The sequence below is a fragment of the Glycine soja genome, chromosome 14, assembly GCF_004193775.1.
Source record: "Glycine soja cultivar W05 chromosome 14, ASM419377v2, whole genome shotgun sequence".
NCBI classification, from domain to species: Eukaryota; Viridiplantae; Streptophyta; class Magnoliopsida; order Fabales; family Fabaceae; genus Glycine; species Glycine soja.
This window is the reverse complement of record NC_041015.1, coordinates 9335587-9362230: the sequence shown is the minus strand read 5'-3', so window position 1 is coordinate 9362230 and position 26644 is coordinate 9335587. Positions and strand designations below refer to the sequence as shown.

The following is a 26644-nucleotide window of genomic DNA, read 5'->3' as shown; positions in this document are numbered from 1 at the left end:
AATCTATATTGTATTCATTTTCTTAATGAGACACTTTGGATTTGTTTGGAGACTTGTTTATGCTGCTTTGATGATGTAGTGTCTTAGGACACATATATATTTATGTTTTATGATTTAAGGACGTTTTTCGGGTAATATTTATATGACATGTTTGTATTCATGAAAAAAATTTATACATATTTCATTAATTAAATTAATTCAAGAGTTTTATGAGTAACAAAATCTTTGTGTTAAAGTCTTGCATGTAATGACATTCAAGGTCGTTACAAAAGTATCTTTTATTTTTATTTCATTTGAAAATATAAAAAATTATATTGATTTTGAAAAAATTATATATAATATTTGTATTGCACTAATAATTTTTTTTATGTTATTAATGTTTTTTATTTCAAAAGACTTTTGGATATTTATATTTAAATTTAATATATACAAATTTTATGCTAGTGATGCATTTTTTTTATCAAAACATCATTATTCATTTTTTTAGTTCAAAAGTATATAAAATTATAATTTTTAAAGTATTATCTTTCCTATTAAAATGTGTTAATGCATATTTATATTTTTTTAAAAGTACATGTAATTATATTTGAATAAATCTATTGGAATGATTATTTTTTTTATAATCATTTGTTTTTTTGTATTAAAAGACTCTCATATGTCTATATTTAAATTAAATGTAAATAAATTTTATATGAATGGTGTTTAAATTTTTTTATATAAAAATATCATTTTCTAATTCAAAATATAAAATTATATTTTTTAATCTATCATATATTTTAATTATGTTACGCTTATTTATATTCACTTGTTCATACGAGTAATTATATATTCTATTGATTACTTGAACAATTTATCCATAATTAATAAGTTAGATTTATAACCTTTAATAATATACATCATCTTAATCTAACAAGTTAAAATTATACAATTAATTAGAAAAATAAAGTTAGATTGGAGGTCAACTAAAAAAAATACTTTTTTGAATAGTGTCGATACTGAATAGTGTTTTTGGGTACACTTCCTGCCTTAAAAATCAGCAATATATTATGTCAGCCATTTTGTTTTAATTGCCGTTCAAACCAAAACAATCAATATACTTTTAATTAAAAGTTCAAGCAGATTAATTAATTAAAAAAACTATACATTCACAGTAAAATATTTTTCTTCTGTCATTTAATTACAAACTACTCCAACATCATACTTATCATTTTTTTTAATTCAAAGAATATAAACATAAAAGTTCGGAAAGTAAAATTGCACCTCTAAATTTTAAAATAAGACAAATTTCTGGATTTTTCGTAAAATAAAAAGTGAGACAAGGGGAAAGAAATATTCTTGCTGTGACTTCTCAGTTCTTACCATTCATTTTATAGGGGGAAGAAAACCTACTCGACTAGTTCAACTGATATAGTTGAATAGTAGGAGACTAATTTTTCAAAAGTATATAAATATATATTAACTAAATTAATTAAAAATAATAATTTTTTTTTAACTTGTAATTTTTAACTACTAGTATTTTTTTAATTAAATTTGCATTCTTAATATATTTTAAATATATATATATATATATATATATATATATATATATATATATATATATATTTGTTATTAGTTTGAGATGTATTTATCAATATTCACATTATGCTTAAGTTATTTACTAGTTTGGAATTAAATTAAAAAATAATAATATACTAAATTACTCATTGAAATAATAAACAACGAATAATTTAATTTTAAATTATAAAAGTTCCATTTTATCCCTAAAGTTATCAAGCATTGGTTATTTGATTTTTGTAATTTTATATTTTAAAATTTTAAATAACCATCATTTAATAATATTAACTACTATATTGAATTTTTTTGAAAAATTTTAAATTTTAAAAATATCTGATCTTTTTTAAATAATTTGCTGAACTGATTATTTCTTTTGTTAGCAATGGTTGCCATGAAATAGTTTCTGAAAGTGTAAAGAATAATAGCAGTAGGCGAAGAAAGAAAAAGTAAACATGCAATCAAAGGCAGAGATAGATCCTCATTTCGTCTCCATCCAAAATCAATACAAATCAAATTTCAGTATTTAACATCCACCAAACAGAACAAAATAAATGAAGATTTATTATTAAAAAAAGAGAGAAGAAAATAGGATGATTCACCATCCCTTTAGCCACGAACAACCCAATCACAAAATCATACGTTTGGGCTTTAGGCCCGCTTCATTAGTTTGAGCGTGGGTCTTAAGGAAAAAAGTTTCTGCTACATCCATTTCTAATTTTGCTAAGTACACTCCTTTTTGTTTTTTTTAATTTATTCTCATATACACCTTTTATACCCATAATGTTGATACGTGTACCTTATTCTAGAATGTACTTTATGAAACAATGTTTTGTTTTTAACTTTCCATAATACAATTTTATTTTTAACATTCTGAATTTTCAGAATGTTATTTTTTGTGTCCTTAAAGGTTAAAAAATAGAATAGTATTTTCAAAAGTATCTTCTGGAATATTTTTTTGTGTTCCAAAAAGTATTTCCCATAATGTTAAAAAAATTTGTCGAAAAATTCAAGCAAAACACCACGACCATTAAAAACCCCATACCAAGAAAAAATTATACAGTAGTTAAGCAATTGAAGTGGAGACAAGATATAATTGGTATTGGACATTCAATTTAAACAACTCTAAGAGGCACTCCCCTACAACAACATTGACAAATTTAAGATCTAATAATATATTGTTGCATATATAAAATGAGACCTTAATAGTATTATTGCATGAGTGGAAAAAATAAAATAAGGGAGAAAAGTAATTGGAAACTAATGAGGATGAAGAGAGTGAAAGAGATGTGGAAAGTGATGAAAGAAAGGATGATGGATTGTTGCTATTAAAGAGAGAGTGTGTGAGAGAAAGAGAAAAATTGATCTGATTTTTTAAAAGAAAAAAGAAAAACAAGTGTACTTAACAAAAAAAAGAGGAAAATGAATATAGCAATAACCTGGACAAAATGTAGACTAGGCCCTCACTTAAAACAAAACATCATGTTTTTTTTTTTGTTTTTTGTTTTACAGAAACCATGTTTCTAACAATCTATAAAAATCTTAAGATTTTTTTATTATTTAATCTCCTATTTTTAATAAGTTTACTTTTTCATTTTCTATATAGTCCTTTTACTTATTTTTCATTATATTGTTTTGTCACAAAATCATTATATATATTTAACATTACAGGAGAATAAAAACAATTATCATTATCAGTTTATTCCACAATTTTTATATACATCAATTATCAGTTTATTAGACAATTTTATTATTCCCAACAAACACCTCAACCTTAAGAAGGTACATTAAGTTGCCACATTTGCAACGATTTCGTAATTCAGTTGAGATAGCTCGATCTCGTGAGCATGGCTTTGCGGCTTTGGGTATCGCAGGTAAGTTGATTCGTCTTCCTCAATCAACACATGCCCTTTGTCAATTTTTCCATTGTTTTTTTATTGTTCCCGAAACCCTAATTTTGACCTTTTATTGAATTGGCGTATTGATTTTCATACTCTTTTCTCTTTGATCCGTTTTCTAGATTCTTTTTGCTTTAATGGATAATGGGTCTAATGGGTTTCTTCTGGTTTTGATTCAGGATAAGAAAATTTAAACCTTTCTGCTATTGGGGGGTATAGCAAATTATTGTCTCTGTGTTTTGAGAGTTTTTAGGAGCAATGAAGATTGCATCCATATTGGATTTCAGCTTGTGTTGGGTTATATGGTCCTTTGTGTATGGAGTTGTTTGCTTTGTGACTTATGAATGAGGATCCTGTGGATGGTTCGAGTGTCATCTTTGAACAGCTGTTTTTTAACTTATTATTGTTCTTCTTTTATTGTTTTGTTAGTGGTGGAGGTTTTGGTCATTTTTATGAGATCCTCGGTTTAAATCTCACCATTGTACACCAAAAAAAACATATAGAAACAGAGTGTAAGACACTAGGCAAGGATGAGAATATGGACTTATGTTCATTAAGCTTGTTGTATGTATTATTGATTATGTGGCTAATTTTGCACAATCCTAGTTGACATATTTGATCTATATTTTACATTTCTTTAATGTTTTCAGTTACTTTTATAATTTAATTTTACAGGTTGCAAGACGACAGATTAAAAGTGTGTTTGCTACAAGCTATTTTTCTGTCAATAAGCTTGGAGATCGTGCAGGTATAAATTCCTTCGTCCTGGACCATGCATTATTCTTATAGTTTACTTAATGTTATTTGCTTATATAAGAAACTGATTTTTTTTTTTCTGAATGTAGCTTTATTTATTCATAATTATGTTGTTTTGGGAATTAACATTCTAGAATTTGTTGTGTTGTGGAATTCTTTCATTTTTTGTCCCTTTTTTTCTTCTTCTTGGGAGGTGGGGGTGGGTCAGTTTATTTGTGAACTTATTCTTTTTATTCCTTTTCAATATATGTTCAAATTCATAGTACCTGGATATTATGTCCCATTTGGCTCTTAGCTCTATTTTTTTCATTTACTTTTAAAAATACTTTAGGAAATAGACTTTTGGGTGCTCAAGAGAGATTTCAATCTAGCTACCTTGGCAGTATTGCTCGTCGAGCACGTGATGCAGATGAAGCCACTGAAGTTGCTTATCTCAAAGAACTTTACCATCAGAATGATCCTGAGGCTGTGATTAGAGTATTTGAAAGCCAGCCATCTCTGCACAATAGTCCCTCAGCTCTATCTGAATATGTAAAAGCATTGGTGAAAGTTGATAGGCTTGATGAAAGTGAATTACTGAAGACATTAAGGAGAGGTGGCTGTTTGACTTGAACTGCTCATTTTTTTGTGATTGATTACCCTATATTTGTCAATGCATGTAATGTGGTCTGTTTGATTTATATTTCTTGTCAATATTATTTAATTGACCTGTTAATCTTATTCATTATTCAATGATTTTTGCTAAGCAAGCAACCGTATTTGGTTCTCTTGCCTCTGCTTTCTTTCTGGGGTATTATGTTTCATAGGGGTGTAGAGTTGGCCAACTTGTCTCTGCCAAAGTTCACTGGCCAAGCAGTAGTTTTCCTAACTTCAGATTTCATACACTGTGTTAATATTTTGATTAGAAAGCTGGGTTACTTACTAATCTGTGAAAAGTAAGTATTTTTTCCTGCCTGTGCACTAAGGAAACAGTCCCAAGGCATGACTTTATTTCCATTTCGGTGGGAACTCCTCATTTGCTGACTGCTAGGATTTGATGTTAAAGACTCTTCTAAATGCATTCTGTGTAGTCTCCTCTTCCCCCTCACCGACACATGCACACTCTTTTAAAGGTGTACTTTGATATCCTCTCTCATTTATCTAGAATTCCTTGATGACTTTAATTGTGAGGGAAATCAGTAGGGTATTGATATATTATTGAAATAATAGAACTAGTGGGTTAATTTTTCTGTACTTATCTATTTCTCTCAAGCCAGTAAATAAATCTTCGTGTAAAATTGTATTGTAGTAAATTATTTTGTACTTTCATTTGCTTTGTGCCGATAATCCATTTTCTGTTTGTACTGTTAGTCTATAATCTTTTCCAGGGATTATGAAGTTCAATAAAAGGTCTTGTACTGTTAATCAAATATTCAAATTAATAAAGAATCTTGTTTTTCTCTGTGATGAAATTTTGCATCAGGAATGTGATACCTCTTTTGACCTTTTATGTAGTCCTAGGACAAGTATGATCAACTAATACTTGTTTCAAAAGTGATATTAATCTTACTGCATCAGCCATTTGGACATTCTTTAGCATATTTTTCAGAATATAAATTATGACCAGAGGTGATGTGGATTTTCAGGCATGTCCAATTCAGTGACAGAGGAAAAAACTGTAGGTGGTCTTTCTGCTTTAAGAAGTTTGGGAAAATCAACCAAAGACAATACTATTGGAACTGCTAGTAATCCAATCCATATGGTGGCTAGAGAAGGTGGGAATATAAAAGATCAGCTATGGCGTACATTTAGGTTCATTGTGGTGTCCTTTTTCATGATTTCTGGTGTAGGAGCACTCATTGAAGATAAAGGAATTAGTAAAGGTATTCCTTGTTAGTATAACCTGTTTGTATTCTTTTTTTTTTTATTATTGAATCTGAATTTAGCAGACATGTTCTTTGGTTTGTTTTTTCATATGTCCCAGGACTTGGTATAAATGAAGAAGTTCAACCTAGCATGGAATCAAGTACAAAATTTAGTGATGTAAAAGGTGTCGATGAGGCAAAGGAAGAGCTGGAAGAAATTGTTCACTACCTTCGAGATCCTAAGGTAGACATCTCTTGCATAAGTTCATGTTCTCCCCATTGCATACATTTCTAGCACTGTGCACCCTAGCTTGAGCACTTAAACTTGTATGGTATATGTAGATATAATAAGCTTTTTAACATATCAATTTAACCTATATTCATTGATACATGTCCTGAGCTATTGTGGTCTTGTTGATTACTTCATGTGATTGTTGATTTGATGCCACTTAAAGTAATGTAACTGCAATTGTGTGGACTTGGGGATGCAGATGGAATATGTCATTATCAATTGAAGGGTAAAAAATTAGAGAAACTTGTGAATAAGTTGGATCTCTTTCTTTGGATAATTGCCTAAATTCTAAAACTCAAATAACTTGGACATAATGCACACACTTCTAATGTGTTGCTTTTTTATAGATGCTTCTGTGTCACTATTCAGTAGGTACCTTGGTTCCTTAGCTTTCATACCAAATCTGTTTGTGCTGGAGCAAATTGGGTAACTGGATTTTGGTTTTTACATCAGGATGATACCCCTACCAAACATCAATAAAATCACAGTTGTTTAACATGTGCTTACTAGTTACTACTTCCATTGGTGGTGGTGAACTGATAATTTCATATGAGAATCTAAAACTGGGTGGCATATCCAAGATAATTGCTTAAATGGGCTATTCATTAGCAGTACCTTAATTATGTTTGATTCCTCTTGATGTCACATCCCCTTTCATACTTTTTTGTTACATTTTATATGCTTCTTTCCTGACTGCATATACTGGCTTGTACTTTTCCTTATCATCTTTGTAATTGTATGACTTTTTTTCCCTTGTGACAGCGCTTTACTCGTCTTGGTGGTAAGCTTCCAAAAGGAGTTTTGCTTGTTGGTCCACCTGGCACTGGAAAAACTATGTTAGCAAGAGCTATTGCTGGAGAGGCTGGGGTTCCATTCTTCTCCAGCAGTGGTAGTGAATTTGAAGAGATGTATGTTGGTGTTGGTGCACGAAGGGTGAGGGATCTTTTTTCTGCTGCAAGGAAGCGAGCACCTGCTATAATATTCATTGATGAGATAGATGCTATTGGAGGAAAACGAAATGCAAAGGACCAAATGTACATGAAGATGACGTTAAATCAGTTACTGGTTGAGCTAGATGGATTCAAGCAAAATGAGGGCATAATTGTGATTGGCGCTACTAATTTTCCACAATCATTGGATAACGCATTGGTGAGACCTGGGCGGTTTGATCGCCATGTTGTTGTTCCCAATCCTGATGTAAAAGGAAGACAGCAGATTTTGGAATCACACATGTCAAAGGTATTATTTTATGCCGTGCTAAGAATGTTATAGAACACTGATTTGAAAAGGATATAAATAAGATTAAATCACACCAAATTACAGAAGTTTCAGCAATTTCTTTTGTTTCATATTAAGAAACTCTTACTGAGGTTATCTCTGTCCAGAATACTACCAAACATAATTGTCCCATAACACCCCCATCTTCCCTACATAACTTTAAAGGGGAAGTAGTACATACTTCAGCAAAAATTTCCATTGTTCTTATGCAAAATGTAAGAATTATTTACTGTTGTGTGTTGTTTAGACCACACGAAATACTCTTATTTATAATGAATGGGGTTTTACAAAATAATAAGTAATAATGGAAATAATCACATACTAAACTGCTGTAATTAAAACATATCAAATCATATATTTCACACACAAGATAGATTAACTTCTCCATGCTGCAGTTTACAACTTCAGTTTGACCATTTTGTTTTTCCATGCCAAGTGTCTTGCTTTTCTTTAAAACTCTTCCCTATAGAAATAATTTCTTCCAAGAATTACTGACAAATAATGTATTGTGGTCATCAATGGATTATGGAACCCTATGAAACTAAAGTACTGAATCACTTCTTTTAGATTAACAAATATGGCAGCCACACTTTGTGCAGTATATGGATGTTTTAAGAGAATGATTGAATGAAGTGACCATATATAGAAAGTTGATCAACTACTACCAACACCACATCATAACCCTTTAGCATAGACTACACTTACTGCTCTATATCAATCTTGTGGTGATGAGGGTACTGATATGGAAGAACACTAACTGATCCAGCCTTTGGTTGTAAGGTAATTGAGTGCACTAAATTCCTATGTGGTGGCAACCCTTCTAACTCCTTGAAAATTCCAGAAAAGACTCTAATAATACAACTCGCTGTCTTGATCTGCAGTTAAGTGACTGATTGCCACATCATTTAACTGAACTTCAGTAGCCCATAGATATCATCCGATCTCCCTTGTAGGACTCCCTACAATACTGTTAAAACCTACAGGTTCCCTTTAAACCACACCAGATTACAGAAATTACAGCAATTTCTTGCTGTCTCAAAGCTCAGAAACTCCTAGCAAGGTTATCTCTGTCCAGAAAATTACCAAATACATTAGTTAACTGTCCCCCCTCCCCCAAATAACACACACAAATACACACAGAAACTGTCAAATGACAGTTATTAAAACTAAGTCCTAACATTGCAGTATTTTAAACTGCTATAATTATTAAAACTAAGTCCTATATTTCCTTGAATAGGCTTTCCAAATAATTGGTCTCTTTGGGTTAACAGAATGTATCTTATTTGGTAGATTGAATTGGATGGCATATGACGCCTTTTTCAGAGTTATATGGTTAGTGCTCTCATTATATCGGTGCAAAATGTTGCTGTTTTAAGCTTCTTTCTTTGGGCTATGATTGGCTATCCATTGGATACTTTTGTGTATGAGCTCACCCCCATTTACTTTGAAGTTTACGTAAGATGGCATTTGTTATATCCATTAAATGTATAACTATGATCTTAGATGATTGTGTGAGCTTCTTGATCAGTGTTACCTTTTTGTTATGCTGGATTTTTGTTTCCAATCAAATACAGGTTCTGAAGGCTGATGATGTTGATCTAATGATCATTGCCCGAGTAACACCTGGGTTCTCTGGTGCTGACCTTGCAAACTTGATTAACATTGCTGCTATCAAGGCGGCAATGGATGGTGCTAAAGCTGTGAGCATGGCTGATTTAGAGCATGCAAGAGACAAGATCCGGATGGGAAGTGAACGCAAGTCAGCTGTCATATCTGAGGAGTCACGGAAGTTGACTGCTTTCCACGAGGGTGGCCATGCCCTTGTGGCCATACATACTGATGGGGCCCTCCCTGTTCACAAGGCAACTATAGTTCCCCGTGGAATGGCTCTTGGCATGGTTACTCAATTGCCTGACAAGGACGAGACCAGCATTTCCCGTAAACAGATGCTTGCTAGGCTTGATGTTCTCATGGGAGGTCGTGTCGCTGAAGAGCTAATTTTCGGAGAGAACAAAGTCACATCTGGTGCATCCTCAGATCTCAAGAAAGCAACTAGTCTGGCAAGGGAGATGGTTACCGAGTATGGCATGGGCAATGAAGTTGGACTAGTCACTCACGACTACGAAGATGATGGTAGGAGCATGAGCTCAGAGACTAGGCTTCTTATTGAGAAAGAGGTGAAGCAATTCCTGGAGAGGGCCTACAACAATGCAAAAACTATTCTGACCACTCACAACAAGGAGCTTCATGCACTTGCGAATGCCCTTCTGGAGCATGAAACCCTTTCAGGAACTCAGATAAAGGCATTGCTTGCCCAAGTTAGATCTCAGATGCAGCAGCAGCAGCCCCAAACACTTGAAGCTCAGAACAGTTCACAATCCAACACAGTGCCTCCATCATCTAGCAACCCGGCATCTGCTGCTGCTTCTGCAGCAGCTGCCGCCGCCACCACAGCCGCAGCTACAGCTACTGCTGCTGCTGCCAAGGCTAAAAGTGCTCCAGTGGGATCTTAGCAGGACAAGATATGCTGGAGACGTGTAGCAAACATAACTTTGTACTGCCAGATTGAGATGAGCTTATGGCATTTTTTTTTTCAGGTTTTCTCACTTGGAGGAACTCAACTCATGCACCTCGGAGTCTAGTTTACATTAAAGTATATACATTTTTTTTTCTCATTGTTTGTAGTGTACAATGATAAATTAAGAGATTATCAGTTTTCCCCCAACTCAATCTGGTACTCTCACTCGATCTTTTTCTAACTATAAATTATAGCAAATTACCTTGTTCAATTCAATTTCCTCTATTGTTTCTTTTTTTCTTATCCGTGGTAACTACTAATTCCCCTTTTCTGAAATGCCCTGTAAAGTCAATTATTACTTTTAACTATCAAACAAATTAAATAAAAAGTTGCTGTGCCACTACTTCTTATCTTTAAATGATCTACTTTCCTAAAGCTAAAAATCGAGTATTAGTTTGAATTTTGTAAAATGCCAAGAAATTGTAAGGCTTGTTTGGAAGCAATGTCTTCCAAGGTTATTTTGATGATGTCAAAGAATCAAGAGTTAAACAAAGGTTCAAGCAAAGATTCAAGAAACAAGTTTCAAGATTCAAGATTCAAGAATAATCAAGATCAAGATTCAAGATTCAAGAATAATCATGATCAAGATTCAAGAATTAAGAGAAGACTCAATCAAGATAAAGCCCTCGAGTGGAGAAGGATGAAGGTCCAGAGGCAGAAACACTATCAAGACTATTAATTGTTGCTGAAGGCCCAGATTAATTTGAAGGCCCAAGTTAAATATGTTTTTTAGTTATAATTTTTATTTATTGTAATTTTGGCCCAAACTATTTAGAAGACTCATGTCTATTTTTATCTTTTTGTTCAGATACACTATAAGTATTGGTTTTTGTTTTGAATAAGAAAAAAAAACTTTTGGCATTTTGATAAAATTTGGTGAGAGTTTCTCTCTGAGTTCCTTGTTGAACCAATCTCAAACTTATCAAGGTAATCCTTGTGGCGTCTATCCTGACTTATCTTCCTTCACTGGAAGTGGCATCATCCAAATCTCTGTAGCCTGTATCCAATGATCCGCTCCTACTAAGGTTCACATCAAAGCTAGATTGTCAAAAACCTCTCATGAAACCTCTATTTCACAAACTTTGTCTCAAAAGAAACCATTCATTACGCTCACTTCCTCTTCTTCAAGGAACTATCATTGGAAAAACTGAGTTTGGTGATTGAAAAAAAAAAGAGATTTTTTTTCTCCTTATAGTGGTTGGTGACTATTCCTAGGTGAGGTAATATCTCATTCTTCTTCCCTTTGAGTTCATTTTCGTTTTCCTCCATGAACACTTTTCAAAACTTCCAAAAAGTGTTTATCTTCAAGGTTTTAATATGTTTTTTTTTTGTTGGTTTTGGGGTTTGGGGGTGTGGATGATGTAGAACTACTATAGAAGTGAAAAAAACTTTCATCTTGGATCCAAAGTCTTCCCCTTTATTCTTTTTCTTCATCTCAAAGCTAACTCATTGAGTTTGATAGGTAAGGGAAGTTTAAACCATCTTTAATCTTATGTTTTATGTGTGTTGAATCGTTGTTTTTGGTTCCTTTAATGTGTGTTGATTCGATGTCCATGTTTGAAAATGAAATATTTGAGTTAAAATTCAATATAAGATCCATTAGAGGAGATTTAAGAGAAATCACATAGGCTTGCAGATTTATCGCGCTTAAGCGCCATTCAGGGTGCGCTTAAGCGAGATAGGGGAGTTAGCTACTAAAAGTATGTGCTTAAGTGCCACTAGGGTGCGTTCAAGCGAGACAAGAATTAGCTATTGTAAGTATGTGCTTAAGCGCCACACAAGGTGAGCTTAAGCAAGACAATAAAGATCACGCTTAAGCATAAGGTAAGTCACGCTTAAATGAGGTTGTTTGTCAAGTTTTCTTTGCATATATCATTTGAATTTCAATATTAAATGCTTCTTGAAGTGCTTGTAAACCTTAAATGGGATGAATGGAGTTGACATATCTTGTTGTTCTCATGTAATTCATATCCATATGATTGGTGTTTGATTATGGAAACTTGTGGTGTGAAAAGTCTCATGATGTTTAGATGAACTATGTTAGAAATTATGTTTTGTTAGAATGATATGAATGATGAATCGATGATGAATTGAACAATATGTGAATAATAAATTGATGATATGTTGAATGTGATATCATGTATGATCATGACAAACATGCATTGATGAATGACTACCCGTGCTCATCCATTTTCGATAAAATCACATCCCCCATAAAATTAATTTGAGTCTTCTCAAATGGTCAGATTATAGAATACAACTATGTTAAGGGATCTACTTGGGTTAATCGCTCAAAAGGTAAAATCTTTTGGGAGTAAAGATTCAACATGATATCGCATAATAGTTAGACATGTGCATTGATAATTGTAACTTAAGAATGATGTGTTACTTGATGAGTTGTACAACTACATTGTTATCGAAAATGTGAAGAATTTTCTATATCTCTTTTGAAATGGTGATCTTGTGAGATGTTTTCAATTATATGATGTTTCTATTAAAATGACCTATCCTTGCATTTTTCTATTGAATTGTGATGATCATGTCATTTGACATAGGAGCAAATTATGATGTAACTTTTTTAGGAATGTGTCACTAAGGGTTGAGGTGGACTTGGTGCTAGGGTCATGGACAAAATGCAACTCTGAAGTCATTTATTTATACTTTATCTTAGTGAGGATCAATTTAGGATTTAGATATGATTTTGAATCTATATTGTATTCATTTCCTTAACGAGACACTTTGGATTTGTTTGGGGACTTGTTTATGCTGCTTTGATGATGTAGTGTCTTAGGACACATATACAATTATGTTTTATAATTTAAGGATTTTTTTCGGGTAATGTTTATATGACATGTTTGTATTCATGAAAAAAATTTATACATATTTCGTTAATTAAATTAATTCAAGAGTTTTATGAGTAAAAAATCTTTGTGTTAAAGTCTTAGTATTGCATGTAATGACATTCAAGGTCGTTACAAAAGTATCTTTTATTTTTATTTCATTTGAAAATAAAAAAAAATTATATTAATTTTTTAAAAATTATATATAATATTTATATTGCACTAATAATTTTTTATTGTATCAATATTTTTTTATTTCAAAAGACTCTTGGATATTTATATTTAAATTTAATATATACAAATTTTATGCGAGTGATATTTTTTTTATCAAAATATCATTATTCTTTTTTTAGTTTGAAAGCATATAAAATTATAATTTTTAAAGTATTATTATTTTTATTTATATTGTGTTAATCTATATTTATATATTTTTTAAAGTACATGTAATTATATTTGAACAAATCTATTGGAATGATTATTTTTTTTATAATCATTGATTTTTTTTTGTATTAAATACTCTCATATGTCTATATTTAAATTTAATGTAAATAATGGTATTTATTTTTTTTATATAAAAATATCATTTTCTAATTGAAAATATAAAATTATATTTAATTATGTTACGCTTATTTATATTCACTTGTCACACGAGTAATCGTACAAAGACAATTAATTTTTTTTAATCTACTATATATTCTATTGATTACTTGAACAATTTATCCATAGTTAGATTTATAACCTTTAATAATATACATCATCTTAATCAACAAGTTAAAATTATACAATTTATTAAAAAATAAAATAAGATTGGAGGTCAACTAAAAAAAATATTTTTTTGAATAGTGTCGATGCTGAATAGTGTTTTTGGGTACACTTCCTGCCTTAAAAATCAGCAATATATTTTTGTTTTAATTGCCGTTCAAACCAAAACAAGCAATATACTTTTAATTAAAAGTTCTAGCAGATTAATTAATTAAAAAAACTATACATTCACAGTATAAAATATTTTTCTTCTGTCATTTAATTACAAACTACTCCAACATCATACTTATCATTTTTTTTAATTCAAAGAATAGAAACATAAAAGTTCGGAAAGCAAAATTGCACCTCTAAATTTTAAAATAAGACAAATTTCTGGATTTTCGTAAAATAAAAAGTGAGACAAGGGGAAAGAAATATTCTTGCTTTGATGTGACTTCTCAGGCAAATTTTTCCATCTAGGATAGTTTTACAAAATATTTCCCCAGATGGGGTCGTTTTGAAACATTTTGCAAGATGGGACTGTTCTTTACGTGGCATGCATGCAAGCAGCACCCAAACCGCCAGTACCACTGGCGAGTTTGGTCATTCTGAAAGAATCGCTCCTTGTAATAGCGATATGGCCATGCATAGGAAACTGCCAGTTTGACTAGCGAGTTGCTAGGCTGAGGGCTAGGCACTAGGCGCGCAGGCAGGAGGCAGGAGGGCAGGATGCAGCAGTGGTGCAGGACGGAGGTGCAGCAGCAGCAGCAGAATCGCCAGTACGGTTGGCGAATTGGTTTGCAAAGGAACCACCAGCCTGGCTGGCGGTTTGCTTTGTTTAAAAAATTTCCACCCTTCCCTTATAAAAAGAAGAAGCTCCTGACTGCACAGGCAAGCCTTCTTGCACTTCGTTATTCTTCCAAGTTCTCCCAACGTTTGTTCTTGTGTTTTGTTTTTGTAAGTATTTTTGAATAATAAATATTTATTGTGTTATATAAATATATATGTTAACTTAATTTTAGTTGATATGTTTGTTTATTTTTGTAGGACAGTAACTCTCTCCTCTCCTAAGTGGTTTCTCTTGTGTTGTTGTTAGGTGATTTCTCATATTGGTAAGTTTTTCTTAACTTGATAACTTAAGTTGATGTTAGCTGGAACTTTTAAATTTTAAGTAGTATATGTTACAAATTTGAGTTGGTATATTATTATTTTGTACGTTAGTTGTAGGTTAGTTGATTTTAAATTTATATGTTATTATTTGTGATAAAATGATTTATACGTTAATTTTAGTTGTTATATTATTATTAATTGGTTTAGATTTATTAAATTTGTATGATATTATTTGTATTTTATATATGATATTTGTAGTTTTAGTTAGACAGTGAATATTATTTAATTGATTTATTTATAGTTTTTATTGAAATATATGATATTTTATTAATTTTATATATGTATGTTGTTTAAATTTTTGATTCCATGGTAATTTTTTGATTTAATGACATTTTTTTGTGTATAATATATGTTATTTAATTTAAATTTTAATAATTGGAAAAAAAAGTATGGTCATTTATATAAATTTATGTAGCTATTTTAATATTTAATTTTGTTATTTGTAGAGTATTTTAGTTAGTAAATTAAGTTTTGTTGTGTTAAATTTATGTACATTTTTTTTATAATTTTGTTATGTAAGTATTTTAATTTGGTCATTTATTTAAATTTATGTTGGTTTGTTAATTTTTAATTTTCTTATTTGTAGAGTATTTTAGGTTGTATTTTAATTTTTTTTTTGTGTTAAATTTATGTACGTGCTTAAATTTTAAATTTTAAATTTTGTTATTTATTTTAATTTGGTCATTTATTTAAATATGTGTAGGTATTTAATTTTTAATTTTATTATTTGTAGAGTATTTTAGGTCGTATTTTAAGTTTTTTTTGTTAAATTTATGTACGTGTTTAAATTTTTTATTTTGTTATGTATTTTTAAATTGGTCATTTATTTAAATTTTTGTAGCTATATAATTTTTAATTTTGTTATTTGTATAGTATTTTAGGTAGTATTTTAAGTTTTGTTGTATTAAATTGATGTACGTATTTAAATATTTAATTTTGTTATGTATTTTTAATTTGGTCATTTATTTAAATTTTTGTAATTATTTAATTTTTAATTTTGTTATTTGTAGAGTATTTTAGGTAGTATTTTAAGTTTTGTTGTGTTAAATTTATGTACGTGTTTAAATTTTTAATTTTGTTATGTATTTTAATTTGGTAATTTATTTAAATTTGTGTAGGTATGTAATTTTTAATTTTGTTATTGGTATAGTATTTTAGGTAGTATTTTAAGTTTTTTTTGTGTTAAATTTTTGTACGTGTAACAAATTTATGTATTTTAAGTTGGTCATTTATTTTAATTTGTGTAGCTATTAAGTTTGTAATTTTGTTATTTGTAGAGTATTTTAGAACATTTATTTAAATTTGTGCAGTTATTAAATTTGTAATTTTGTTATTTTGAATTTTTTTATTTGTTCAAATTGATGTATTTTGTTATTTATTCAGATTTTATTTATGTGGTATGTATATTTAATTGATTTTTTGTAAATGTAGTTAATTTTTTTAATGTACAATTTTTGTTGTGAATTTTTTGTATTACATTTTACTTTACAGTATCAATGGCATCTTCGTCCTCATCTTCATCTGGTATACACATTAAGTCTGGTCCAATAGATGGAGACGTTTTATGGTTGCAACCTAAACATGTTTCCAAACATGTTTGGAATGGAGAACCAGACAGGAAGTTACATATCAGACGAGTTGTACCCATCTATCAAGGGCAAGAAGAAATACCAGAGGAAATTATTCCTCTGCTTCGCCAATCGGGATTTTATTGGATTATGAAAATGGGGTACCTAAAAATTAATTCTTCATTAATTACAGCCTTGATTGAAAGATGGAGGCCAGAGACACACACGTTTCACTTGAGATGCGGAGAGACTACAATTACTCTTCAAGATGTGTCAGTCTTGTTAGGTCTTCATACTGAGGGGACACCATTAATTGGTCAGACTAATCTTGATTGGGCTGAATTGTGTGAAGAATTATTGGGAGTCAGACCATAGGAAGGTGAACTTCAAGGCAGTGTGGTCAAATTAAGTTGGCTGGCTCACCATTTTTCTGAAATAAATATCCATGACGGTAACGTAGAACAATTACAAAGATTTACCCGTGCATGGATCCTTAGATTCATAGGTGGAGTTTTATTTGTTGATAAAAGCAGCAGTAAAGTTTCCCTAAGGTACCTCCAATTTTTACGGGACTTTGAACAGTGCAGCATGTATGCATGGGGACCTGTCGTGCTTGCTTATTTATACAGAGAGATGTGCAGCGCCACCGATTACAAAATAAAATCAATCGGAGGTATGTGCATCTTAATCCAAATGTGGGCATGGGAACGCTGCACGACTTTGGCTCCAAAGAGAACTCCTCCTATAATGGAAAACAAACCACTCGGACACAGGTTAGTTTTTTTTAAAAAAAATCATTTGAAAATAATCAATAATGTAATGCGTCAACACTAATTATTTCATATTTTTTTTGTAGGTGGCTGCGACGTGGAAACCAACATATTGGCAATGATGATCTAATAGTTTTCCGTCGCAAATTAGATATGATGAAACGACATGAGGTAACAAGATCATTATGTATTTGTTAAATAATAAATAAAATGTCATGGTTTAAGATAAATTAACAATTGTGTTATTGTATGCAGTTTGTGTGGGAGCCTTACCCAGCAACTGTTATGTCGATGTTGCCTCCCATTTGTTTGGTTGGCAGTGTGGCGTGGTGCGCAGTGGTGTCACTCATTTGTTTCCATGTTGTAGAGTGGCACCAACCGGATAGGGTGTTGCGAAAATTTGGAATGCAACAACCTATTCCAGAGTCTCCTTCGCAACCACAGAATATCCATGGGCTAACGCTGAAAGGCAAACAAGATGAAAATTGGTTCTAGCTGTTGGCCCCCTTTATCAGTCAGTGGAATAATGGAGCTGAGTTTAGGGTCGACATTTATCCTCGACAAGAGGGCCTATTGAGTTTTAACTCGGATTACATAGTCTGGTATAGGCGAAAAACAAAAATGTTTGTCGACCCAAACAATGCAAACACGGCTACATTGGTATTTATTTCTTTTTAATTATTTAACTTGAATTTATTTTTTAAATCATCGACATTAATTTGCTTACCCTAATAATTGCAGGGTGAAGTTACCGAGACATTGCAGTATATGGTGTCACCACAAGGGCGAAACACATGGACAGTTGATGATCTCGTGCCATATGTGGAAAAGTTAGCGATTATATCCCAAGAGCAAGAGAGGATCACTGAGCCTGTGGCACATGGTCCGGCATCAGAGCGTCGATTTCCCCCATAACAGTTTCACATGCTTCAGTCAAGTGTTGAAACTCGAGGATTTGACAGACGAAGTGAGATTGTTCACGCGGAAGATTTATCGCAGCAAATGGACCAGCGTGGCCATGGAATGTATTACACGCCACCAACATTTTCTCAGTATCCTTCGCAGATGTATCAGTATCCTTTCGAGGATCATGACACTGATATGTCTGCAAGCGAACATTCGTTTGGTGGTGTTACGGAAACACATCCTCATTTTTCATGGCCGACCATGACCCCTTCGCAGCAACATGATGTCCCAATGGCGACACCTAATGCCCCATTAGGTCCGCAATGGGATGTACCCAGAGCAATACCTGATATGGGTGACATATTAGGTGTTGATTTGCGTCACGAGTTTTCTGCAGACGCTGAGCAAGAAGGGCCGAGACAGCGCGCAAGAAGAAATCCGGATCGTCAAGCTCGAAGGTGGGATCGACCATGTGGCACATCCTCGCGCCATCACGAACACCATAATGACTGATTTTGATGTCTCTATTTGAAATTTGTGTTGTATCTTTGTAATTTGAATTTCAGACTTAATTTATGGTATCTGATTCTACTTGTTATGGAATTGCTTTTTCAATCACCATTTGTTATTGAATCACCATCGCGGACACCATAATGACTATTTTTATGTCGCGCATCAAACTAGAATAATAAATAAAGTCATACAGCAAAATTAACCAATGTCAAATACAGAGTTAGGGTTAGTGTATATTAGTTAGTTTTAGGACTTATGGTTTATGAGCTAGTTTTATGACTTAGGGTTTATTAGTTAGGGTTAGGATTTATGGGTTAGGGTTATGAGTTATGGTTAGGATGTATTAGTGAGGTTAAGGGTTATGAGCTAGTTTTAGGACTTAGGGTTTATTAGTTAGGGTTATGGTTTAGGGTTAGGATTTATTAGTGAGGTTATGAGTTAGGGTTCATGAGTTAGGTTTAAGGTTTAGGGTTAGTGGTATGAGTTAGGGTTAGGGTTTATGACTTAGGTTTATGAGTTAGGGTTATGAGTTAGGGTTAGGATTTATTAGTGAGGTTAAGGGTCATGAGTTAGTTTTAGGACTTAGGGTTTATGGGTTATGGGTTAGGGTTAGGACTTAGGGTTTATGAGTTAGGTTTAGGGTTTATGGGTTAGGGTTAGGTTTATGAGTTAAGTTTAGGGTTTATTACTTAGGTTTATGAGTTACGGTTAGGTTTATGAGTTGTGGTTAGGGTTTATTATTTAGGGTTATAGTTTATGAGTTAATTTTAGGACGTAGGGTTTATGAGTTGTGGTTAGTGGTTTATTTTTAGGGTTTGTGGATGGGGTTTAGGGTTAGTGGTTTATTTTTAGGGTTAGTGGATAAGGTTTGGGGTTAGTGGTTTATTTTTAGGGTTAGTGGATAAGGTTTGGGGTTAGAGTTTTATTTTTAGGGTTAGTGGATAAGGTTTAGGGTTAGAGGTTTATTTTTAGGTTTAGTGGATAATTTTTAGGGTTAGTGGATGAGGGTTATGGTTAGTTGATGGGGTTTAGGGTTAGTGGTTTATTTTTAGGGTTAGTGGATGGGGTTTAGGGTTAGTGGTTTATTTTTAGGGTTAGTGGATGGGGTTTAGGGTTAGTGGTTTATTTTTAGGGTTAGTGGTTTATTTTTAGGGTTAGTGTATGGGGTTTAGGGTTAGTGGTTTATTTTTAGGGTTAGTGGATAAGGTTTGGGGTTAGAGGTTTATTTTTAGGGTTAGTGGATAAGGTTTGGGGTTAGAGGTTTATTTTGAGGGTTAGTGGATAATTTTGAGGGTTAGTGGATGAGGGCTAGGGTTAGTTGATGGGGTTTAGGGTTAGTGGTTTATTTTTAGGGTTAGTGGATGGGGTTTAGGGTTAGTGGATAAGGTTTAGGGTTAGAGGTTTATTTTTATGGGTAGGATTTATGAATTAGGGTTTAGGGTAATGAGTTAGGTGTATGGCTACGAGTTAGGGTTAGGGTTTATTATTCAAGGTTTATGACTTAGGTTATGGGCTAGGGTTATGGGAACATTTTATGAGTTAGGGTATAGGGTTATGAGTTAGGGTTAGGGTTATGGTTAAGTAATCATAATGACTATTTTTATGTCGCGCATCAAACTAAAATAATAAATAAAATCATAAAGAAAAATTAAAGTAGATAAATCAAAATAAGTCATTTTAGCTACTAATTTTAGCTTTCTCATCTTTTATTGATTTGAAGCTACTAATTTTAGGTTTAGGGGTTAGAGGTTAGAGTTTGTGGGTAGTGGTTGAGGTTAAGGGTTAGAGATTAGGGTTTAGGGGGAGGGGTTAGGGTTTAGGGGTAGTGGTTGAGGTTAAGTGTTAGGGGTTAGGGTTTATGGTTAGTGGTTAGGGTTTAGGTTTAGGGGTTGAGGGTCAAAATTAGTGGTTTAGGTTTAGGGTTTATGTTTATGGTTTTAACTAACGAATTCATTGAAACCCACAAATAAGTCATGTACAAAAGGCAAAATGTTTTTAACTACTAAATTCATTGAACCCCAGAAATTCAATACATTGAACAGAACGGAAACAAATACAAGTCACTCAACTAACATACATAAATCAAGGATTTGAACAACTCCCACGCTCAGATTGCATTGGACAGCGACGCCTGTTATGCCCTTCGGCTCCACATCTACTGCATTTTGTTCGGTGCTCAGATGGTTCGACCCAATCCATCTCATTTCTTATCCTTGTTGATTTTGGCCGACCTTTTGCACGAATTGTAGTTGGGTCAGGGATAAGTGTCCATGCGTCATCAGAAGGAGGAATAGCCGCTTCATTCCCAAGAGGCCACCATTGTGCGGAGTAAGCTTTTAAGATGTGCTCGTTTGTATAAACAACATCTATATATTGGTAGTAGTTCATGCTCACGTAACCACAAGCTGCAATAATGTGTGAACATGGATAGTGAAGCGCAGAATACCTTCCGCATTGACAATGACGACCATTCAAGTTTACTGCCCACTTTTGTCCGCCACGTTGCGTTATAGGGTTGAAGCTCTCCTCTACTTCAAACCTTGTGGAGTGGATATCATACACGCGAACGATGTGCGTACAGGCTTGTTCTTGATTTTTCCTCAGTTCTTTAACAAGCTTTGAACAATATACTTGGCCTTCATTTAACTGTCTTTGGGCTTGGCGGCCACGCTCAACAAAGTACTTTCGACACCTACTGTACGTTGATTTCACCAATGTCGTTACGGGAATGTTGCGACAATCCTTTAAAACCTTATTGATACATTATAAGAGGTTCGTTGTCATGTGGCCATATCGACGTCCTTCTCTATCGTAAGCCATCGTCCATTTTTCTTTTGAGATGCGATTAATCCATGTTGCTATGACTGGACTCAGTTCACGAAATTTTTCTAAATTTTGATCAAAAATGTGCTTGCAAGGAGTGTAGGCTGCATAAAATTAGTTATGAATAACAATTTAAAGTATAAATGAAAGTAAAATAAACGTGACCATCAAATATGAAATTTTACCCAATTTCTTCAACATTTCTTTTTGTTTGGCATTATTGAATTTTCGATTGAAGTTGCTTGCTATGTGTCGCACGCAGTAGACATGATAACCGTGGGGAGGTTGCCAGCCAAGTGCTTCGTTAGCGACAGCAAACTTTATACTCGCGTGTCGATCAGATATCAGACAAATACCATTTTTATCTGTGACATGTTCACGCAAGTGTGCCAAAAACCATGACCACGCTGTCAACGTCTCACCTTCCACCACCGCGAATGCTAGAGGAAGGACACCACCATTTCCATCTTGGGATGTGGCCATCAAGAGGGTCCCACGGTATTTGCCGTACAAATGTGTGCCGTCAACTTGTATGATTGGCTTACAGTACTTGAAAGCCTCTTTACATTGGCCAAAAGTCCAGAAAACTCTATGAAATTGGCGGTGTTCGCGACTAACCGTATTTCCAACGATAAAATCGTCATGTAGTATTTGAAAATATGATCCAGGAGAATGATTTTGCATGTGTGTTAGCCACGACGAAAGTTTCGCATATGACTCATCCCAATCGCCATATTCAATAGCAATGGCTTTCTGTTTCGCCAACCAAGCTTTTTTGTACGACACCTTGTACGCAAATTGACTGTTAATCCTCTCTTGAATCAATGAAATTTTTATCGATGGATCTTCTCTGATCATGCCTGTCAATAGAATAACAAAATTTAAATGACAATTAAGGCTAAACAATAACATAATATGAACATAAAATACGTACCTACTACACAAGTGGCAATTAAATCTGAATCAAGTTTCTCATGATCTTGGGTCATGGTCATATTGAGACATGTGTGTGGTCCACCCCATTGAGTGACTTTTCATGAATCAGTCTTTTTAGATAGAATTGCCCTCATGTAGAAAGGGCAATGACAATCTGCATTTCTATTCAAGCAACAAACCACATACTTGTCCCATTTGCTTTCAACCACTTTGAAACTTTGATGCACCCTCATAACATATTGTTTGACCGCATTCTTGACCGCATCTTTACTATCAAATTCCATGCCAACATATAATTCTTGGCCAACATTAAAAGTGGATGGCATCTCCAAACCACAAATGTCCTCCTCATCAGGATGACTCCAGTTGATATTATTATAATGCAAAGCATCATTCCAAAATGGATTCTAAATTCCTTGTACACCTTATAGTCCAAAAAAAATTCAAATCATACTTATTTGGCATTAAATACAATTGTCGTGAAATAATAAATGTATTGAGTGAAGTATTTTTTAAGAGGAAATCATACCTTCTGCTGGGTGAACAATTCTTACTGGTGGAATCATCTCGGGGACTTCATTGTCTGTATCTGATATACCGTCAACACTGTCATCTTCGTCTAACGAGTCTTCAACGTATGAGTTAGACACAAGATAATCATGATCATCATCTTCGTCAAGATTTAAATTGCTCATATTTGTTGGCGGTTGTGTGTAATCATTAGATACATAATTTCCACATGATGTAAGGGAATTTGCAGAATGAAACATTGAACCACCAGCCACATCCTTTTCTATGTATAATTCTAGAACTGACATTTCTTGTTGTTGTTTAAAACTTTCCAGCATCGTTTCAACGTCTTCGCCATCGCAAATTTGCAAGGCAATATATTTTCCTGACACTAAAAATCTACAACTGATAGCAGAAATAATTTCATTATTTTCTAACTTTACCTTGTCTCCAATTTTTTTCTTCAAAGCATTGAAACTAATTCCACGTTTAATCTGAATCGCTTTTTTACTGCCTTCAAATATTACACCATCATTATCTTCATATACCCTTCCATTGAAATACAACACTGTTATAACCGAATTCATCGTGTACCTACAAAAACAATATTTTAATTAATTAATCATAAAAAATTCAAAATAGTAAAATCTAATGACAAAAAGTCTCATGAAGCAAATTTCAACCTTATGCGCACAAATTTAAATATCAAGAACGCTCACACTTTTTCAAAGCTGAAATGTAGTTTTTAATATACACCAACACTGAACAAATTTAATTAAAAATTTGATGACAACTGAAAACTACTTTTAATTAAAAATTACTTAAATAAATTATAATACAAATTATTTTACTGGAAACTAATAAATGAAATAAATTACTTTAAAAAAATTCTAATACAAATTAATTTACTGGAAACTAAGAAATAAAAAAATTACTTAAAAAAAATTACTTGAAAGCTAAAATCTACTTTTAATTAAAAATTACTTAAAAAAAATATCAGAATACAAGTTATTTTACTAGAAACTAACAAATAAAAAAAATTACTTCAAAGCTAAAATCTAGTTTTACTTAAAAATTACTTTAAAAAATTATAATACAAATTATTTTACTAGAAACTAACAAATAAAAGTGTCACATTTAAGGATATAAAAGTGTCATATTTTACTACAAAATGAGAATATTTTCTTTCAAAACTTAAGGCTTTTTTGAGAATAAGGCTTTTTTGAAGCGAAATATTTTTATTTTTATTGTGAGTAAAATATAATGTTTTAATTAGTAATTTTTAATGCGAAGGTTTAAAACAATTTAATTTACTTAAGTTTTTTAAGATTCTGAATAAAAGTAGTAATTTAAGAATTTTAAATAAAAATTAAATAATTAATTTTTTTTATTATAAAAGACAAATAAATTAATTAAAATAACAAATTTCACAAACTAAAACAACACTGAATTTAAATGAGCAAAATATGACTAAACCTAGTTAGCAAAAAAAAAAAAAAAGACTAAACCTAGTATTTATTATAATTTGAGAAAAGAACTCATAGATGAATCATGCATCATAAATTTATTGCCTTTTATAATAAATATTCTAAAAGTTATAACAATAATAATTTTTAATTGATTCATCATGTAAATTTTTTGTTTTTTACATTTCTGATCATTAAATTTTTATTACATTGCCTTATGTTTGTGGCATGAGTAACGAAATGCTATATATTTTTTTGTTACAACTACAAGTTAAAGCTTTTAGCGTATCATATATTTTCATTAAATTGTAATTTTCATTTCCTCATTTCTTTAATTGTAGAATTCCACTCACAGTTTTGAAAAAAAAAATTATAACACAGCTCAAATCTGAGCAAAATATAGATTGAAGAAACAAATACAAAACCTTATGCGGATAAATCTGAACAAAATCTCAACAAACACAGCTCAAAATCTGAGTAAAAATTAACACAGCTTAAATCTGATCAAATTTCATAACCTTATCCGGACAAATCTGAACAAACAAGAACATGCTTAAAAAGAAATTATAACATAATTATTATTTTCGAAATTACAAACCTGATTAAGATATATAGATTGAAGAAGCACAAAGGAAAACCCGCAGCTCAAATCTGAGTACACACTCACAATTTTTTCAAAACTAAAATCTGAGTACATATGCAACAACGTTGAGAAGAATATTGTGTATATAAAGCCCTTAAATCGCCATTGGAAGTGGCTATTTTGTCTGAACTTGCACTCAAATCGCCAGAGGGAGTTGCAACTTGCACTCAAATCGCCAGTGGCAGTTGCAACTCCCCTTTCTCTGAAAAAAAAAATAGCAGCCTGTGTGCTTCTGAAAAGCCTATGCTACGCCTGAAAATTCAGCAAAGCCAACCCGCCAGTTTGACTGGCGGTTTCCAAAACCAGGAGCAGACTCGCTGGTGGTGGTGGCGGTTTCAAGCTGCAAGCAACTCGCCACTCGTGGTGGCGGTTTCCATGCCACGTGGGAGTTGCAGACCAAAGTCACCACTGGTTCTGGCGAGTTGGTCATGCATGCATGCTGTTCACGTAGAAAAGTGCTCCCTGCCGGAATTAATTTCAAAACGACCCCATCTGAGAAAATAGTTTGTAAAACTACCCCAAATGGGGAAATTTGCCTGACTTCTCAGTTCTTACCATTCATTTGATAGGGGAAGAAAACCTACTTGACTACTTCAACTGATATAGTTGAATAGTAGGAGACTAATTTTTCAAAAGTATATAAATATATATTAACTAAATTAATTAAAAATAATAATTGTTTATTTTTTATTTTTTAACTTGTATTTTTTAACTACTAGTATTTTTTTAATTAAATTTGCATTCTTAATATATTTTTAATATATATATATATATATATATATATATATATATATATATATATATATATATATATATTAGTTTGAGATGTATTTATAAATATTCACATTATGCTTAAGTTATTTACTAGTTTGGAATTAAATTAAAAAATAATAATATACTAAATTAGTCATTGAAATAATAAACAACTCTAAGAGGCACTCTACTACAACAACTACTACAACAACGTTGACAAATTTAAGATCTAATAATATATTGTTGCATATATAAAATGAGACATTAATAGTATTATTGCATGAGTAGAAAAAATAAAATAAGGGAGAAAAGTAATTGGAAACTAATGAGGATGAAGAGACTGAAAGAGATGTGGAAAGTGATGAAAGAAAGGAGGATGGGTTGTTGTTACTAAAGAGAGTGTGTGTGAGAGAAAGAGAAAAATTGATCTGATTTTTTAAAAGAAAAAAGAAAAACAAGTGTACTTAACAAAAAAGAAGAAGAGGAAAATGAATATAGCAATAGCCTGGACAAAATGTAGACTAGGCCCTCACTTAAAACAAAACATCATGTTTTTTTTTTTTTTTTTTTGTTTTTACAGAAACCATGTTTCTAATAATCTATAAAAATCTCACGATTTTTTATTATTTAATCTCCTATTTTTAATAAGTTTACTTTTTCATTTTCCATATGGTCCTTTTACTTATTTTTCGTTATATTGTTTTGTCACAAAATCATTATATATATTTAACATTACAGGAGAATAAAAACAATTATCATTATCAGTTTATTCCACAATTTTTATATACATCAATTATAAGTTTATTAG

At 32.1% G+C, this 26644-nt stretch overlaps 1 protein-coding gene across 3 annotated transcripts; it reads left to right on the top strand.

The window, feature by feature from the left end:
• Positions 1-3297: 3297 nt before the first annotated feature.
• Positions 3298-10408, top strand: LOC114383320 (ATP-dependent zinc metalloprotease FTSH 4, mitochondrial-like). 3 transcript variants are annotated; one of them, XM_028342969.1, is made up of 7 exons: positions 3298-3425; positions 4125-4197; positions 4537-4800; positions 5831-6067; positions 6169-6293; positions 7104-7580; positions 9194-10408. In XM_028342969.1, the coding sequence occupies exons 1-7, from the start codon at positions 3399-3401 to the stop codon at positions 10130-10132; spliced, it is 2142 nt and encodes a 713-aa protein (XP_028198770.1). In that variant the 5' UTR covers positions 3298-3398; the 3' UTR covers positions 10133-10408. The 3 variants fall into 3 exon arrangements, with proteins under 3 accessions (XP_028198770.1, XP_028198771.1, XP_028198772.1); XM_028342971.1 differs by lacking the exon at positions 3298-3425 and adding an exon at positions 5178-5317 and having other exon boundaries at positions 4589-4800; XM_028342970.1 differs by lacking the exon at positions 4537-4800.
• Positions 10409-26644: the final 16236 nt, after the last annotated feature.

Bases quoted from the DNA above. Each gene is read 5' to 3' on its own strand.
- LOC114383320 (XM_028342969.1), top strand. From the start codon at position 3,399: ATGGCTTTGCGGCTTTGGGTATCGCAG. The intron at 3,426-4,124 runs GTAAGTTGATTC...TTAATTTTACAG, and splicing joins TGCGGCTTTGGGTATCGCAG to GTTGCAAGACGACAGATTAA. The intron at 6,068-6,168 runs GTATTCCTTGTT...CATATGTCCCAG, and splicing joins AGATAAAGGAATTAGTAAAG to GACTTGGTATAAATGAAGAA.